This window comes from Quercus suber, unplaced genomic scaffold (assembly GCF_002906115.3).
Source record: "Quercus suber isolate HL8 unplaced genomic scaffold, Cork oak 2.0 scaffold_27, whole genome shotgun sequence".
NCBI lineage: Eukaryota > Viridiplantae > Streptophyta > Magnoliopsida > Fagales > Fagaceae > Quercus > Quercus suber.
This window is the reverse complement of record NW_027069492.1, coordinates 447,640-467,852: the sequence shown is the minus strand read 5'-3', so window position 1 is coordinate 467,852 and position 20,213 is coordinate 447,640. Positions and strand designations below refer to the sequence as shown.

The 20,213-nt window shown below is 31.9% G+C and overlaps 2 protein-coding genes across 3 annotated transcripts in view; one reads left to right on the top strand and one right to left on the bottom strand.

Annotated features, from left to right (window-relative positions):
* The window catches only part of LOC112001953 (probable beta-1,3-galactosyltransferase 14), an 84,761-nt gene that overhangs the window by 55,031 nt on the left and 9,517 nt on the right, over nt 1–20,213 (top strand). The gene's annotated exons all lie outside the window — the stretch shown is intronic.
* Nucleotides 15,657–19,818, bottom strand: LOC112025300 (AP2-like ethylene-responsive transcription factor AIL5). 2 transcript variants are annotated; one of them, XM_024057950.2, is made up of 9 exons: nt 19,421–19,818; nt 18,745–19,144; nt 18,514–18,596; nt 18,049–18,057; nt 17,644–17,732; nt 17,458–17,531; nt 17,237–17,287; nt 17,045–17,121; nt 15,657–16,766 (listed from the first exon to the last, which is right to left on the bottom strand). In XM_024057950.2, exons 1-9 carry the CDS (start codon nt 19,533–19,535, stop codon nt 16,066–16,068), a joined length of 1,599 nt encoding a protein of 532 aa, XP_023913718.1. In that variant the 5' UTR covers nt 19,536–19,818; the 3' UTR covers nt 15,657–16,065. The 2 variants fall into 2 exon arrangements, with proteins under 2 accessions (XP_023913718.1, XP_065624853.1); XM_065768781.1 differs by lacking the exon at nt 18,049–18,057.

The window sequence follows — 20,213 nt, the reverse complement described above, 5'->3', positions numbered from 1 at the left end:
TTAAGATTTTACGCATGTCAAATTTAGAATATTTTATAATTTTGTGACATAAAGAGAATGAAGATATTTCTAAAATTAAAAGGTGAAAAAAAAAAGAAAAAGAAGCATGCAGATCTCATTATTGGGATGTGCCACAAATGACAAATCCACAATGAGGAAAGAAATGATGAATGGCAATCACGTAGTGGCCGCTTCAGGAAGCTTCTCATTTAAAATGGGTAAATTGAGATAATACTATATAAGCTCAAAAAAAATTTTAATAATCATATATTTACTGCTAGGTGTGAATAAGCACAACGAATGGAAGAAATCTGATTTTGCAAAAAGTGCACCATGAGAGAGCTATAGCTCGTAGCAAGCAAACAATTTTATGAGTGCAAGACACGGCAGCTTTTTCAAAAAGAATATAAAGTTTATAAATGTGTGAGCTTTGAAGTTCAGTAAGCTTCTTTAGGAAGGTGCTGATTAAAATCATTCTTTTCCATATGCAAAAAAACAAAATAATAATTGAAGTAACTTATCAAAGTAGTACTTTTTATCTTTAAGGGTGAAAGCAGTAAAGGTACCTAAGTTTTTTTTTTTTTTGGGTTGAGAATCAGGTACCTAAGATTTTTAAAAGCAACTGAGCAATTTTGTGGAAATAATAATAATAAGGAAAGAATTTAGGGTCCATTTGCCGTCAAATTAATTGGTACTCTATGATTTTTAAACGAGATATCCAGATTTTGAATCCCTCCTCCTTAAGAAAAGTATATGATATAACTCTATTTGGAAGTGATCTGCGTAGTGCATAGTGTGTAGTGTTTTGGGTCTTAGTTGTTTAGTACTTTTTCTTGCTTTTAATTATTTTGAGAATAAAATTTATGTTGTAATTTGTAGTTAGTACCCTTAAAGAACCAACAGAGACCAAAAGTAGGCAAATGTACAAAAAAAAGAAAATTGACATTGGGCATGTTCAAAGAAAGATGGCCGTGGAAATTTCAATTGTGGTTGATTTTTATGTATTTGAGTTTGAACAAGCTAATGCTCATAAGTCATAACTAAAAAGTAGCAAAGAAAAGGGAATGTGATAGAACAAATGATTGGTGGAGCGGGTGTACTTTCTTCGAATTAAAGCGTAATTTCTTAGTAGAATGGCAAATCAAATTCAAATTATGGCAAATAGTAAGATCACAAGAGTCAAGACACCTCACCTTCGTTTTTTACTTGATAAATAGATTAGAATTATTATAACATACAACGTCCATTCTATGATAAATGATGATTACTCTTTATTATTATATTAAAACATCAATTAGTTGAGCATTATATTTAATTGATTAGAAGATTCTTTGTTGACGAGTATTATGTGACATAAATGAAGGACCATATATATTTGACTTTTCTAGTAAATAATATTCAGAAGTTATATAAATTAGTGTGTAGCCTCGTGTATATGTACGAGTACAATTTTAAAAAACCACAATCATATAATTCAAATTAAATGTTTTTTTAAAAGAGGCTTGAATTATACATAGTATTAGGCTATTAGCCGCTTACATTTTTTTTAAATCATATATTTCTAAAATATATAATGATTTTTACAAAAATTAAAAACTTAGATGGACACATGGCTGAAAATTGGACTCATCTAATTGAATTTGGACTCTTTGATTTTTACACTCAATAATTCACATGGCACAAAATTAAAAATTAAATTGAACATGTGGTGCAAAATTGAGAATCCAATTAAAATTAAATCAGTTTTATAACAAGTAATGATTCAATACTTTGGGTGCAATCCTTCCCCTTCCCACATAATAGTGGATTTATGGTAGATTTTACAATTTGTGTGAATAAGCATTATTCATGGAATATTGAATTTTTTATTTTTTATTTTTTATAAAAGCATATGAGGCTTATAATTTGGTTAGTTGGATCTCTCAATTGAAATACTCTTTCTTTTTTTTACCAATGGCGATAATTATGATTCGCTATGTAACGAAGTCATTGGCTATGAATTCGGAGTATGGGTTCTGCAAATTGTGACGTGGAGATGTCTTTTGTGACCCCCCCTCCCATGCTTATGTCTATTTTGGAGTCTGATATGTTGGGCATTTATCACCCAAGGCTTTGTACAGCCTGGCTGATCCATCTGTTTAGTTTTAATGAAATTTCCTGTTCACCAAAAAAAGATAATTATGATTCGCTATATAACGAAGTCATTGGCTATGAATTCGGAGTATAGGTTGGCCACTATGGTTTCTCGAATCTGTTGGAAGATTCTCTCTTTTGACTTCATGTCATCCTAATAAGAAGGCAACTGTTTTTTTTTTTTTTTTGCTTTCTTTACGTTGATTACTGAGGACACAAATTACCTGTCTTTTTTTTACAAGAAGTTACTTGTCATTTGACCCTAAAGACAAACACACCCCATCAAAAAAGAAAAGGAAAAGACATGCACACATACACAGAGGGAGAGAGAGAGAGAGATTTGTAAACTGTAATTCGTCAAACGAGAAGACATTGGCCAGGATTATTACATTAACTATTTGTAATTAATGACTGATATTTGCCAAAATGTACATTACACTGGGTATAATAATTATTAGGGTAAGTTGTAAATTACACTCTTAAAGTTTGGGGTGTTTAGACTTTACATTCTAAAGTTTTAGAATTTAGAATTTACCTCCTGAAAATTGTGGTGTTTGGATTTTACACCTTACCGTTTCAGAATTTGAATTTTATCTTGTAAAGTTTTAGTGTTTGGATTTTACACCCTAAAGTTTCAAATCCAAACATCCCTAAAATTTAGATAGTATAATTCAAATTCTGAAACATTATAGTGTAAAGTCTAAACAACTGCAAATTTTAGAGGATAAAATCTAAATTTTAAAACTTTAGGGTATAAAATCTAAACACCACTAAACTTTAGAGGTGTAATTTGCAATTTGCCCTAATTATTATTGATTACATTGGGAATAATTATTATTGATTGTATATGTGTATTAAACAATTTGTTACTATTTAAAGATAAGGATAGGGTGTAAAACATAGGTTTTACACCATCCAATAAGTGATTGTCACATCAGTATTTTACTTAAAATTCAATACATTCTACCACACCAAATAACATTTCAATAAATTCCCAATTTAGTTAGATTTATATTTGGGTATTAGAATTGATTGAGTGTGATTGTTTTTATTCTTAAATATGTGATAAAATAATGTGACACGTTAAGATTAGAGAAGTAAAACATAGGTTTTACATCACGTCCTTATAAAATTTAATCTCTTAAAGAAAATATGAACAGTTGAGATTTTAATAGAGAGTTTAAATATAGGTTATAATTTAAAATCAATTAAAAAAATATAACGATGTGTAAAATTGTTAAGTTATATAAACTTATATGGTACAATATTAGAAAATGTCATCTAAAAGTCAAACACTTTGATTTTATATTTATTGTAGATTAAAAAATTTTCTCTTATGGATTATAAATTTTCTATCAAAACAAACTGAACAAATGAAAATAAGCAAGCAAACAACATATATCAGTTTAGTTTGTGGGGATGATGCTACTTTCTGTGTAACACTACAAAGCTATATTATCGTGTTGAACCTATATTAAATGGCATGGGATGGTGACTGCAAGACCCCTTTAAATGCACCCAAAAGCCAAGTCTCTAATGCCCTATATCCAATCTCTCACCACTATTGCTCACTCTGTTCTTATTTCGGACTACAATAATCTACTAGGGCAAAAATTTAGGGTGAAGATTAGCCATTGTTTCCGGGAAGCTAATCAATGTGCAGACAAATTCGCGAAGAAAGGAACTCTACAGCAGCAAGATTTTTTGCAGCAAGATTTTGCATTATGACTCTTTTGGCATGTCCTTGAGAGACAATGTTCAAACTCATATATATAAGCATACTTTATTACCCTATAAATATATATATATATATATACACATCTAAATCCTTGATTCAATGGCTGCAGTGATTGACAGAGTCCACTACAAAGGGCCTACGTTATTGATAACAGTAGACTATATATATCCTTCCATGAAAACCATTGGCGATGACCTAACCTAACCAAGCCCAAGTGCTAGACAAGTTCATTGTCAAGTTGTCAACAACACCATGGCACTAATTAGAAAGTAGAAAGTGTTCTTTTAATTTCCAACTTCCAACTGCGATATCACGAATTTTGGAGCCTTGGATAGGGTTTTGGTTACTCAATCTGTCAATTTCATTATTTCATATCATTTAGGCATGATGTCGAATATCATAAAATATTTGAATGTGACTTTCTCATTACCAATTGGTTTTAAGGTAAAGTGGCATAACTCAATGTCTGACATGTGTCACTACTTTAGTACGAAAACAAAAATCATATCAATTTCTAATAAACATTTTTTTTTAAGTTGTTCTCAAGCCCATAAGAACTTGTCAAACAATGTGGATTTGTTGCGTTTCAAATTATGTAGGCTAATTATGGCTTNTCAATCTGTCAATTTCATTATTTCATATTCGAGTCAACCTCATGCCTCATCTGCCTTTTCCTTTCGACTCGGTGGAATTCACAAATCTAACTTTTGCTTTCTATAGATACTTGTCACATTTTCTCTTCCTTTTCTCACTCCAAATAATGTACTCGATGATTGATCTAGGATGAGATAGGAGGCTCAATCTCTAGTTTCTATAGTGTGTAAAAAAAAAATGGAAATGAAAGATAAATATATAATTTACTATTAAATACTTCACCTTTTATTTGTCTATTCTCAAAATATGGATTAAATCGTGTTTTACCTCAATTTCATTTAAAACAACAGAGTTAGTATCGTTTCTTAAGAGAAAAATGAATTGACCGAGTATTCCCTCCTATTTATTTCATTCATTTTAATCCATTCTCTTCTATTTCATCCATTTCTCATCTCCTTAAAAAGTTGTTATAATATGTTTTAATATCATTTATGTCATGTTGTTGGGGGGTCACAATTCAACTTTCTACAACTGCTTAAAAAATATGCCCATTAGGCATGATGTCGAATATCATAAAATATTTGAATGTGACTTTCTCATTACCAATGGTGGCTTGGAAGAAAGAAAAACAATTTCTAGAAGGTGATTCAAATTTATCTATGGAAAACTAGTATTGATAATTAGATTCTAATTATCAAGCGCGTGGGTAACACATTGACCGGGACAAATGCACTACAGTCTAAAGGAATGAAGCATGCTTCAATGCAGAGAGAGTAAAACACGTTTCGCATGAAATTGGAATCAAATTTCTAATGAGAACTTAGTCTATTTTCCTGACCCTTCTTGCACTCTAAAGATGGATTTATACTCTTTGTTCAAAGTTCAACCAAATTCAAAGTTTCAAACCCAAAAAAAAGTCATGCCGAGTTAGGCATAAATCCTCGGACACCAAATTCCAAACCCTTTTATAATCAATTTGGTGAACTATTATTCTCTCACACCATGATTAGCTGACCATTTCTTACCAAATGATGTGCTCAATCATTTCAAATTTTCAACATTAATTGTTTAATGTGATATCAATCAATGAGTCAACGAGGTCTAATGGTTTATAAATAATCAAAATTTTCGGCTATCATTTATCACTTAAATTGATAAGAACAGATACCATACTTGATCTTAGCCAAAAGTTCTGTGATGTACCCTTCGTGGCTTTCTTTTGTGAAATAAAGATGTTTATTCAGCACCAAAAAAAAAATTATCACTTAAAAGTGCAAAGCCCATTCACATTATAAATGCCATCGCAAAACACATGCCCTCAATTCATTAACAGGCCCAACCTATTTTCTCAATTTTGGAATCATTGACCCTAGGCTATGGGCTTTGAACAAGGAAGAAATTACATATGAAATGGTTGATTTTGTTTTTGGGCCCAAAACTGGTTGGCTTAAATTATCTGGGTTTTGCTTATTTTGCAGTTTTCTTAGGTATTTGTAGTACCAAGTGATGCAAGAGTCTTGAGAAGAGATCTTCCATTTGAGAAAGATTTTTTTTTTTCTTCCATTTAAAAAAATATATATTATATTTTAAACTCTGTTACACCGTTTAACTTCTGAAGTTTCAAATTAATCCATGTAGTTTCGTTAGGTTTCAACGAAACCCAAAGCTTTTAAAATCATATCAATTCAAAGCTCCAATGAAAGCAAAGAAAAAATTCCAAACCCAAAAAGTCCAGTGTTTAAATTGGTGTGGTTTTAAAAATCTAAAGTTTGATTTATTATTATTTTTTTTGGAACAGATCTAAGGTTTGATTTAAAACTAGTGAAACTATAAGGGCTAATTTATTATAGTCTTTAGCATTTACCTTTAGTTTGAAACTTTTAGAACTATGGGGTTTAATTTGAAACAATCCCTAAGAAATAGAATTTAAAAGTAATTTATCTTTAAAAGAATAACTTTCCTATTCAATAACGTGAAAGAATAACTTGGAAGTAAAAAACAAAAAGAGAATAACTTGGAAAAGCAAAAAGAAGACATAAGGTGACATGGATAATAATTAATAACACAGCCTTTAATATTTTTCCTTCTCGATATGTTAGTGTTATAATCCTAGTGTCCTACATGAATTAAGTATAATCTTAACCATGTATTTATAAACTCCTAAGCACCCTTTTCTTGCAAGCTGATTTTCAAGAATGAGTTCTACTCATGGGTTTCTAACATTTAATATAACTTATTGAGTATGAAATCAAATGAACTGCAAGAATTGTGGTCAGATCCCACACGGATTAAGTAGCCAATTAGCCAGAGAGAACACTATTTTTGACAATGGTTGAACTAAGAAAAAATGGTTTATGTATCTAGTGTGGAAGATGACATCTAAAAAGCCCAAATACTCTTTATTGATGGGCTGGCCTGCTATACTTGCCAAGGCCCAAGTTGTAAAGCTACTCTTTTCCACTCGATACACTTTTTTGTTTTTTTTGTCTTTGTTCACATTAGATTAGCTTCAATATGCTTTTACTTTGAATGAAGCTAATTCTAGTTCACACCACGCCAGTCAAATCAAATCAAAGGAAGCTCCAAAGGATTCCAAATCCAACATTCAACCGCATGCTTCGCTGAGCATCCATGGTCAGCCAGCACGTGTGGCCTCATTACTGCATGATTATTGTAATTGCAACTATGTGTACCAATGATTATAATAATTACAACTCAGGGCATAAATAGCAAAAAAAGCCAATAAGTAGAAGATAAGTATTAATGTGTCCTTATGATCCACGATTTCTTGTTCTCATTCAACTAGGCAAAAGCCAAATCCATCCATCATTTTTTTTTTTTTTTTTTGGAACAGATCTAAGGTTTGATTTAAAACTAGTGAAACTATAAGGGTTAATTTATTATAGTTTTTAGCATTTAGCTTTAGTTTGAAACTTTTAGAACTATGGGGTTTAATTTGAAACAATCCCTAGGAAATAGTATTTAAAAGTAATTTATCTTTAAAAGAATAACTTTCCTATTCAATAACGTGAAAGAATAACTTGGAAGTAAAAAACAAAAAGAGAATAACTTGGAAAAGCAAAAAGAAGACATAAGGTGACATGGATAATAATTAATAACACAGCCTTTAATATTTTTCCTTTTCGATATGTTAGTGTTATGATTCTAGTGTCCTACATGAATTAAGTATAATCTTAACCATGTATTTATAAACTCCTGAGCACCCTTTTCTTGCAAGCTGATTTTCAAGAATGAGTTCTACTCATGGGTTTCTAATATTTAATATAACTTATTGAGTATGAAATCAAATGAGCTGCGAGAATTGTGGTTAGATCCCACACGGATTAAGTAGCCAATTAGCCAGAGAGAACACTATTTTTGACAATGGTTGAACTAAGAAAAAATGGTTTATGTATCTAGTGTGGAAGATGTCATCTAAAAAGCCCAAATACTCTTTATTGATGGGCTGGCCTGCTATACTTGCCAAGGCCCAAGTTGTAAAGCTACTCTTTTCCACTCGATACACTTTTTTGTTTTTTTGTCTTTGTTCACATTAGATTAGCTTCAATGTGCTTTTACTTTGAATGAAGCTAATTCTAGTTCACACCACGCCAGTCAAATCAAATCAAAGGAAGCTCCAAAGGATTCCAAATCCAACATTCAACCGCATGCTTCGCTGAGCATCCATGGTCAGCCAGCACGTGTGGCCTCATTACTGCATGATTATTGTAATTGCAACTATGTGTACCAATGATTATAATAATTACAACTCAGGGCATAAATAGCAAAAAAAGCCAATAAGTAGAAGATAAGTATTAATGTGTCCTTATGATCCACGATTTCTTGTTCTCATTCAACTAGGCAAAAGCCAAATCCATCCATCATTAAATAAGAAAAACAAACAGTGCTTTGGTCGCTAAGATACTGATTTTTATAGGCCCTTCAGTCAAAGCCAACAACACACATCAAGAACCCAAAAATAAAACAAAGAAAGAAAGAAAAGCTAAGAGAAAATGTGGCCGACATTACTTGTTTGTAGGCAAAACAAAAGGGAAACATGGATTGAGACTAAACTCAAAAGATAAAGAAAGGGTCCCCTATAAGTTTTAAAGGGAATAAAGAAAAGGAAAAAGGGTTGGTCTTTTGCAGTATTACATTTGACTATACCTAAAATTTCATTTTAAACGTAGCCTTTTCAGGATTTGCCATGTGCTTGCTTGGGGACCTTGTTTTGAAGAACAATTTTACTATTACATACAGATATTATATAGTACAATATATTATCAGTGTTTGGTACTCTTTCATTAGTTTAATGACAAGTTATCATTATTATTATTAATTTTTTAGTGGGATCAACTTGCATGTATAGAATAATTGCTTAAGGATATCAAATATTTCAAATGCTTATATAGCTCTCTCTCCCTCTTACATTGTCTATATCATGCACTTGATTTACGGGTGATTGCATGAAAAACTGTATTATTATTAGTAAAACAAATATGGGTCAGATTCATTCTAATCTCACTACTTAAAGAACTATGATTTCAACGTACACATATCCCTCTAGGGCCTCCACAATTCACTAAAATTTCTGGCGCTATAATAAGTGAAGTACGAGCAAATCGATTTATACTTTTATAGTATGTTACATTTGAGTAATACTGAAAGAATCTTCACTTTTAGTAGGAGTATATTAAAGTAGTACTAAATTCATTCTAAAACGTAGCCTTTTCCGGGTATCACATGACCTGATGACATTAATTATTTTGAAGGAATTTTTTTTAATTAGGTCTGAATTACAAGGGACTTTGGTTTTGTTCCCCTCAGTTTTAATAAACCTAGAACCACTACTCCAGGTCCATAATGCCCAAATTCCAACCTAGTAAACTATACGTCGCTTGCTGAAGAAAAGAGAAGGAATTCAATACACGTATAGAAAATAGAAATGAGAACTTAGTTTTGACAAAAACCACAACATCTTTCCACAATTTTAATAACGAACATTAACTCTATGAACTCCAAAGACTTGTTGGTATCTAAGATCCACGAGATGCCAATGATAGTCCATAAACCAAATCCAAATTTAAAAAGTTAATAAATTATTAAGTGGATATATCATATATCTAAGTGGATGATAATAGTAAAGTTGTACTCTTTTTATTAGTTTATAAATAGATGTTATATCTCCTTTTATGGAAGTAATTATAAACCTTACAGTTAAGTATCATATTATAACAATGCTATGGATATATTATATTCAATTTCACACCCTGTTGAACATCACTCTCGTATACGTTCATTATTGATACTATTTTTATTACGCATCAATCACAATTTGACACATTAATTAGGAATAAAATTGAGTGTCTACCATGACTTATTGATCAAATTATACTATAATAATTAGATTAAAAAAAAAAAACTCAAATTATGTTTCTTTTTTATAGTTCAAACAAACTAAGTTGATGTCTAAGTATTATAAATTTTACAACATAAGTCTTACAAATTGATATATCAAATATATTATAGGAAGGAATTAAAATAACCATATTTTATCTTATTCATATGTCACCATTATATTTATTGTCACATCAATTTATCAACTTTTTGTTGTAAAATTTGTAATTTTTAAAACATTTTTCTTTATACATTCATTGTTTCTTCTTTCAGCTTTTTATTTACCTTTTCTTTATCATATTAACTGAGGCCTTAAAAAGGAAACAACTTTGGCATGCAACCTAAGCCTGAAAAGCGCAAAAGAGAAAGAACACGATAGGGAAGAATCCCAGTAGTAGCTTATAATTGATCTGTATTAATTCCTCACCCTCCCTTTACTTGAACCAACAAGCTTTGACTAGACATGAATATTCCTTGGAACAACTAGGTAAAGAACAATTTTAGCTCCATTTTAGTTAATTAAGTGAAAATTTCACCCACATTAATCCATACAAAATTGTATAAAAATACATTATTGCTATAGTAATTGTGTAAATTTACATTGACACTATTCATTTTGCATTTAGTTTTTTATTCTTTCTTTATGTGTCTCAAGAGTAAAGGAAGAGAGTAGATGATGGTTGTTGTGCGTGAAAAAAGAAAAATAATTTTTAAAATTTTTAAAATGTTTGATATTTTAATAAAATGTAATGTAAAATAGATAATTTGATGTAGGGTATTTTAAATAGTGAGCAAGTAAAATAGAAAAAAATAAGTTCTTATGCTAAAAAAATGGACAAAAATTTTTGCCCAAACTAATACAAATGCTCTTAAAATTACTCCATTTTTCATAATCTTTTTATAATATGTTAAAATGATAAATTATGATTAAAATAAAATCATTTTAATATAAATCTATCACAATGATATTATTTTTATAATGCGCCAATCTCAAAGTACATCAATTGTGCATCACATGGAACTGGATTTACTACTCCCGGGGCACAACCGCAGGTCCAATAATGCACTGAAACATATATATATATTATTTTTTAAGGGAATTTTAGTGTTGTGGTGCACATCATACTATATAACACATTCCACCAAAAGCATGAACATTGATATCTTCTTCCACATGTTTTCTCTGTAGCGGGTTTGATTAATTTTAACCCTTCCCATTGAAGATTATCTGATTTATAAAGTAAATGAAGATGATCTTTTTCTTTTGATAAGATTATCCTTCATCTTGAATAAAAAGGGTAACTTATTACCATTATTATTCTAAAAAGCTATTGTCCTAAACTCTGAGTACACTATTCTTCCACCTCATTTTATATTGTTGCTTTTGACCCATTTCTCCAATGAAATCAGTCCTACATTTTGTGTTGTTGTTTTTAATTTGTTGATGATGCTGCTTTCTTGGTTGTATGTAGACATGTATGAATTTCTACTATGCAAAAGCTCTCTCTCTCTCTCTCATGTACATTTAGAACCATATATCTTGTCGTTTTAGTTGCATTGATATATATATATATATATATTATGGTTGACCATCTATTAATTGGAATATTTTTTTGTGAATATTTAAAAATTTCTCATATTTTGTTTGTAATTTGTTTAAATTGTTGGATTTAAATTTTCCAAAAATGAATTAATCTGATGATAGGCTGTTTTTGTTTCCCAAGTATTATGATAGGCTACATACTAATTGAGTTATGATGTCTTATTATTTTTAATGATATTAATCAATCATCAAGAGAGAGAACTTGTGGGTTGATCTGAACCATGCCAACCCATTACATACGGGTCTAAAAGTAATGTCTTGCTTAAATTCAGATAACTTTGAACCATAATTGATAGGGTCAAACTCAAAAGTCTCAAACCTAAACCCAATCCATTGCTAGGTCTAACGATTACATAATTTGTATATAAGGGCCCTTAGACAAGCTATATATGAACATATACTTCCAAAGCAATACAAGTCACCGACCCATATTGTTATGATAATGGAAGCTCTTATAACAAAAACAAAAAAGCGCGCACACACACATGCCAAAAAAAAAAATAACACAGTTAACCAACACAAAACAAGGATTTAACGTGGTTTGATAAATTTTACACCTATTTTTATGTTCAACAATAACAAAACAATTTACTATCAATAATAATGACTACAATCATACTTACAAACTCTCATAAATCTAACAAATTTAAATTAATCTAAAACCCCAATACACCCAAAGTTATTATCACATTAACAAATTAACCTAAATCCCTAATACATCCAAAGGATTAGTCTTTGACTCTTTAATAAGAAAAAAGTTTTGTATTCTAACTCACACCACACCAAATCTACACCATAGAGCCTTTGCATTGCTATTTATACGTCAGTTTTTAATACACACACATGTATATATAACATGTATATATATAATTAAAGTCAAAATTGAGAGAAAATTTAACTAGATTCCAATTGTGTCTAATTTGCGCCATGTGTTTTTTTATTTTTGTTTAAAGCGAGTTAGTGTTGTTCAAAATACAAAGAGTTTAATATAAATAAACTATAAAAAAAATTAAAAAAAATTAAAAAAAAAACAAAAAACAAAAAACAAAAAAACAACACAAACAAAAAAACAACACAAAAAAATGAGTAAAACTCTTGTATATATCTATAGCTTAAAAACTATGTAATCTTACACTAGTCATAATTTGAACTCATATATACGCGTGTATGTGTGTAATTGTGATTGTTTTTAATTGCACCGTACATATGCGCGGATTATACACTAATATTACTTTATGGACAAAAAATATAATAAACGTTTTATTTACAATGAACAAACATTTCTTCCACATCAAGAAAACTTGAATAAATTATCATCGATTAAAAAAACCTTTACATTATTCCCCTCTTGAACCATACGTAACACTAACACATTATTATACATATATTCCCTTCCTCTTTCTCTCCTTTTCTTTGGTAAATAATAATCGAAATGATAAAAATATATAAAGCCCATTTGACTAAACGCCCAAATCCACCCTATAAAAAAGAGTGCTCTTTACTTTGCACAAAAGTACGTGATCAATACTCTACTCACATGAGCCAATATGTACTCGCTTAAAATAACATGCTAGTTTTTTGGATTTTTGTTTTGGATAGATCCGAACATGATGGTTGAAAAAGAGGACCACGTAATCTGAGTTAGCTGATTAAATTAAAAATAGCTAGAAATTAGCCCAACCATAAAATCGCCCTTTATACGGTTCTTGTATTATACTATTTGCCACAGTTTATTGAAATAATAGATGGTTAGTAGCGGATAATCACATGTATCATCAAAGTTCCGAGTTTTGACAACATATTCGTTAAAGCGTCACTATTCGAACCATTAAATTCCTACCAAGTATCTTATGAAGGAATACGAAAATTTCAACCACCAAACCATACCCCACAATGGTGGGAGACAATCATTTTCACACAATTCATAACTTTTTTTTTTTCATTACACAAAATTAATTAGATCAAAGTTGAGTAACATTAAAACCATGACTTTTATCGTAACTTTTGCCACGACTTTTTTAAAATGATAAGTCATAAATAGTTGAGTTATAAATCTATATAAATTTACCACTCCACCACTTACAATTTACTACAGAACCAATCATGATAAAAATTGTAATTTACCATTTTCCACAAGAATTAGGTTTTTTTCTAATTAGATCATAATCCTGATAGAAGTTGTACATGTCTCTAATCTTTAGAGCATTGAAATATTCCATTTTGATTTAGAACACGAATCCCTAAAAATACTACTAGCTAGGATCAAAGGCTGAGAGTGGGGCTATTTTTTTTTTTTTTTTGAGATAAAGTGGGGCTAATTAAATAAGGAAACTTGGTCCTGATGACATAGGGGTGGTATAGCCCTGTAGTTTAGGTTTGCTATTTAGATAACAACGGTCAAAACAGCGGTCAAAGAAGAGGGCAGCAGTGGTGGGGTGAAGATATCAAGCGCCGAAAGGTACAAAGGACAGCCATGATCTAATAGTGTTAGTAAGAGACAAGAAAGGACAGGGTTTTTTTTTTTTTTGAATTGAAACTCTTTCAGGTCTGAAAGGGAAAGCTACTCCCTCTTAATGAAAAAAAGCTCACAAACAAGAACACAGCAATATGGGTTTTTTGTTTCTGCCCGATTCTATATTATTATTATTGTTATTGTTATCTATCTACTCTAGTTAAAGTCTGTCTGTTATCTCAACTCTTTTGTATGCTTAACCTCACTTTTTTTTTTTGGGGTCAAGGTTGTGACTTGTTGTGGCCCTCTTAATTAAGTGTCTAGTAATAAAAATGCCTTTTTGTGTGGGACAATTGAGAATTTAAGACTACTTCATTTTTGTTTGATAAAAAGCTAAATACAGTGAGTTTTTTTTTTTTAATCTTTATTTAAAGTCCCATTCCTTTGTACTTGCTAGTGTGTTTTTGGGACTTAAAAGGTTCCATACTGATTTTCTTTTCTTTGCCTAGGATGCCTGACATAAATTCTTTGGTCCCAACTGTGATTTACCCATGCAAAATTATGTGAGACATTTTGAAGGAAATATTGCTGAGTTTGATATTATGGAACAAATTTTAGTGCTTGTTTGTTGCAACAATTTTTTAAGCTCGTTATACTTGTTCAAGTACAATTTTTTAGAAGTTTACTTTGATCTAACTTAGTTTTTAAGTTGAATAAACTGATAAAAATAAACTCTTCCACAGTTAATAGAAAATTAAGTATCAATACAGATGAAAATTTGGATTAATATTGCAGATCTCATGTATCAATTACATATAATATCTCTCTCACATTATATAGGTACTAGATGTTGTTGAATCCTATATAATGTAATAGATATATTACATAAAAATGATACATAAGATATTCTTTTTAACATAGATGATATATAAGAAACGTTTTTTTACGTAGAACATTGATAAATGCGAATGCAATTAGGATGATTCATTCCTTTCAAGATAGACTTGAACATTCTCAGCCAATTAAAAAGAGAACAGGCCTTGTCTATGAAAAATGCACTAGAATGTACTGACATCTCTCTCTTTGAAGTTTGATTAGAGCATCATATCAACTCTTCGCCATTAACATGAACAGTAGTCTATGATTGTATGAGAGCATCATATCAACATATCGTCATTAACATGAATAATTCTATGACCACAATTTAGTATGCGAGTTGGATTTCTAGTCAAAACGCAATCATTTTGTAAGGAGCAACGCTGCTGGGGATTCAAAATCTCACAAAAAAAAAATTTTCAGAACCTTTTTAAAGTGGCACAAACGTGACAAATTTTTAATTAAAAGCAAACATTAATGCGGTCACGTCAAAATATTCTTTATTGTTCTAAAAACACATCTCATATATATGTGTATCCCCACTCTTTTAACTTACATGCATTTATCTCGTGCTACTCCCACTGCCATTGTCATTATATGATCAACACCATGGAATTATTTAAACTTTGTTCATATGCAACGTCACACTATCATTAAGGATCTTTAATTAATTGGAGAGAGCTTTAGTTAGCTGTATTAAGAATCCCATTATTAAATAAGAGTGCTACTATTCTTCTTTTGATAAATTAATGATTTGAATCTTAACGTTTTCATTCATGAAGATACGAATTGAACTACAGGACTCTTGTGGTGGTCTTGGCTAGAGTGCCATTATGATTATATTAAACGCAAGGGAGAGAAGCTTTAGACAAAATGTTTGTATGGAAATTTTTCACATTGATAGTTTAATAAGTACTAACAAGATGTTCAGCAAAAAGAAAAAGAAAAATACTAACAAGATGGAAGCATTACATAAGGATTCTCTCCCATTATACCCACGTAAATCATGTCAGTAAAAGAAAAAGAGAAAAGCAAAAGAAAAATGGAAAAAGCCAAAAAAAGGAGAACCCAAGACCTTAACAAAGAACTTCAGTTAGTACACATGTCAGCTCTGCTGCACCTGTGAATTATGATATGTCAGTCCCAACTCATCATCTATTCAACTAAAGTTGACCCCCCTCCTTGTGCTTTTGTTAACACCAACAACAACAACAATACCCACCTCACCTTTTCATAATTTTGCACAGATTCTCATTCCCCTAGTGTGTGAGCTCATTCCATTCCAAAAATTGGTGTCTGAAAAAGATTGGGCTTTGCATGAGTTTGGAATGTGTGTAGAGCTGGGCCAATCCAGCTGCTTCCATAACCAGAGGAACCCTCATTATAACTATTGCTACCACTTAAGGCAATGGGTGTCGCAAATGGGATATGTGACGTACCATTATTCTGTTGATGAACATTATAGCCAACATTGAAATACCCATTGTTGCTTTCACTGGCAGAGTTAGAACTTGCACAATAGTCCATGTTAAAGGGTAAAGTTGTGGTGTTGTGATAGGCAGACACATTTGTGGTAGATGGGATTAGATGTGGTTCAACACTAGGGTTCTTGGCATTGCCAAAAGAAGTAGCACTGTTTTGGTATCCAAGGATGGACCAGTAATCTGATGGGTCTTGTTTGATGGGTATTGCAAAGCTTAAGGAAGAGCTTGATGGCTGTGATGCAAAGGTAATGGAGGACGCCGAGGAAAGATCACGCTCGTCTGATCGGCTTCCCCCATCAATGCTCTTGCTATCAGAAGCTGCAGAATCAGATGAATTCTTTGATTTGCTGGACATTCCTCCGATGGGAAGGTTGCTGTTGGCAATGCTCTTTACATCGTAGCGGCTCATGTCAAAGTTGGTTACAGCATTTAGGCCTCTGAACTTGATGGCAGCAATGTCATAGGCCTCAGCAGCTTCTTCTTGGGTGCCTGTTTGAAAAAAATTATTCGAACTTAATTATTCAAGTAAACAATGTGCAGTGTGTTTGGATAATTTGATGTAGCTTTTTTTCTAAAGTGCACTTAATTATTGCTGAAAGCTACTTAAAATATAGTTATTTATAAAAAAGCTAAGCTTTAAAAAGTTGTACATAAACAAATAAATGAAAAGGCTAAACCACAAAGGTGTTACAAACAAGACCCTGCATTTTCATCTAACAATGTATTCTAGTAAATTGTTGGGAGAAGAATCAGGAAAGGAAGCTCACTGAAGGTGCCAAGGTAGAGATCTTTGTTGCCAGCAACTCTTCCAATTCTTGCTTGCCATCTACCATGTTGGTGGTGCCTGAATAAATAGTGCACATTATTTATAATATTATTAGTACAGACCAAGTAAATTTTATATCACTTAAAATAATTATTATCTCATGTACTAAATATATGCAAATGAAGATGTATACCTCGTAACGCCTCTGTAGATAGATGCTCCTCTCGAAAACCCACTACTTTTCCTAAACGTATATAATTAACAAAGGAGAAAAAAAAAAATGTATCAGCCACACCTTTTTAAATCCACTACATTCATACATTAAAGGATTTTCCAAAAGATGGAGGAACAACAACAAAAATGGAAAACTGTGGCTAAAAGCAAATCAAATATTCAATTAATGATTATTACTACCTTCGAAGTGAAGCAACAAACTCCTGCCTAGTCATGTTTTTCATCTCTTCCAGTTCTTTCTCATAGTTACAAACCTTTAGAAACCCAAGAATAAACAATTCATAGGGTCAGATCCAAACTTCGATATAGAAAAAATAATAACAACAATAAAAACTTTCTTCTTTAACAAATTTAGCACAGACTCACCGGAAAATTTGTAGTGGTGGTCGGCCCCCAGTATTTAAGAGCAGCCAGATCATAAGCTCTTGCTGCTTTCTCTTCTTTATCATAACCGCCTAAAAAATACATTAAAATAAAAACGAAATCATGTCAAAATGAGAATCCATAGGGGAATCTATAAATTGGATTTACACATTCATGCAAAAGCGAATCTTTGTTACAGTAAAAAACGAAATCTAATGTCACTTCGATCGAACTAGGTGACACATTTTTTATCATGAAAGAAGAATAGAGAACAACATAATGTCACATAGTAATGGAAAGTAAAAAAATAAAATGATGACCATTGATTCTGTACTAGGAAGTAACAGTAGTACAACAATTATTTACTCATGGAAGAGACAAGAGAGAAGAGAGACATAGAAAACTCACCCAAATAAACTGATCAGAAAATAATGATGATGATGATAATACGAGAGCGTCCATGCCATTGCCAATCAAAACAAACAAACAAAAAACAATAAAAGCCACATCAGAATCTTCATCAATGCGTGTACTTATACTATACCACAATCAAATCTGAACCCTTCATTGTTATTATTATTAGCATGTAAAATAAATTCTTGGGATTCACATTCACACACGCACGCACAGTTATATACATTCCTTTACTCCCATTAATTCCGGTTCACATTCACACACCCACACCATCTTCATTCAGTGATCAGGACAATTCTCTCTGAGTCCACAGTCTCAGACCCAGATCTCGTGGACCCAGGACTCAATGGTGTACGCACCCTAGGCGCACGTTAGAAACTTAAACATATACATATAAACAATCCCGAAACCCTAAAAACCTTAAAATAGAAAAAACAAAATAAAAAAACAAATTTTTACCTTGTCTTCCTTTCCTACTTTGCCCTTCTCTTCTGCAACTGTTGTCCCAAAGATGTGCTTCATATCTGCCTGTCCACCTATGTCTGATATTTTCCCATACACATATTTCAACAAATTTTTTTAAAAAGAAAAATTTGTAATTTTATGTGGGTGTTTCAAAAAAACAAAAAGAAACTATATAGAACTATACAAAGTGGAACATTGAGAGTGAGATAGATGATTTTTATTTACCGGGTCACGCCACGGTAGATGGAAGTGCGTTGGCCAAAGGTGTCAACAGTTTTCTTAGGCGGTGGTTCGGTAGTAGCAACATGGAGGTTCTGGGGTTGGGTTTGGGTTTGGGTTTGTTGTTGTTGTTGTTGTTGCTGTTGTTCGGTGGAGAAACCGCGGAGGAAACTAGCGGCTATGGTTTTGAGCTCAGACTCATACATGTTATCATGTTCAGTCTCTGTATGAGGATGAGTTGATGAGACATGATTGACAGTCGTCACAGAAGTCTCGTTAGAAAACTGAGCTAGCGGTGGAGTGGCGGTGGAGCCGCCGCCCAAGAAGTCCTCCAGCTTGGGGCCACCGGTGAATATTGATAAGTCGGTTGCATCTTTTTCTGTAGCAGCTGCATCAACTACACTGCCTGTAAAAGTAAACCCAAAAATAAATTTTATATGATGATATTATTTGATCTTATCGCTTAGGATAATACACTTATTGGATTTTAGGTGAAGATTTGAACTTACGTCACATCACGATAAGAAATTTTGTCAGTTAACGAGAGATATCTCCAGTTAAACTAACTACTAATTAATTTTTAGTATGAACAGAATTTGATTTACAGTTGAGCTAACTAAACCTATTATCTATCTATGTTTGAGCAAGAATATGCATGTATAGAAAAAAGTGTGATGTGTACCTGAGGAGGAAGAGGTAAAGGAGTGAAAGAGAGAGAGGGGAGAGGAGTGAGAGGGCAAGTTGGAGTGGTTGGAAAGAGAGAAGCCGAGCCAGTTCTGATGAGGAGAAGAATCCATGTTGTTGTTGTTGTTGTCGTCGTCGATGAGCGTGAAAGAGAGAGAGGAGGGACTCTACTTGAAGTTGGGGTTTGCTGATTTTTCTGTGTCTTTGGAAATAGAGCAAAAAAAGAAATTAGAGTTTTTTTTGTTTTAAAAACTTCTTCTAGAGTGGCAGAGTGAAGGAAGGTAAAATGGGGGTAATGGAGAAGAGAGGAGGGTGAGGATGACACAGATATAGAGGAAGGAAAAACAAGAAAGAGAAAGAGAGAGAGTCTCTCTAAGGGGTTGCACAACAAACGAGGTTATTACACTGAAGGAAAATATAGAGGTTCATATAATAGTAGACAAATGTAAGTAATTTTAATACTATTTTAACTTAGAGGGGAATTGTGATGTAGCAAAGCAAGTGGAAGCTTTTCATGGGATGACAAAACGGTGTTCTCTCTCTCTCTCTCTCTATCTTTCTCTGTCTTACTCTTCCCCTATTGACCAAAAGAAATAATAATTTTCACAATTCGGGACGTGATTAATGGTAAGAGTCATTGTCTTAGGATTTAGGAAGGAACGGTTTGAGTGGTAGTTCTAATAAAATTTATGTGGTACACATGATATTACTTATTATTATTACATAATGTGAAATTGATGAGTCCAAAGACCTAATTTTTTATTTTTAAAAAAAAATCCGGAGAGAGAGAT

What these genes read in the sequence shown, in the direction of transcription:
- LOC112025300 (XM_024057950.2), bottom strand. Translation starts at nt 19,535, where the DNA reads ATGGATTCTTCTCCTCATCAGAACTGGCTCGGCTTCTCTCTTTCCAAC. An exon ending in CTTTACCTCTTCCTCCTCAG is followed by an intron (nt 19,145 to 19,420) that starts GTACACATCACA and finishes TTACTTTTACAG; the next exon opens with GCAGTGTAGTTGATGCAGCT. An exon ending in ATCTACAGAGGCGTTACGAG is followed by an intron (nt 17,122 to 17,236) that starts GTATACATCTTC and finishes CTATTTATTCAG; the next exon opens with GCACCACCAACATGGTAGAT.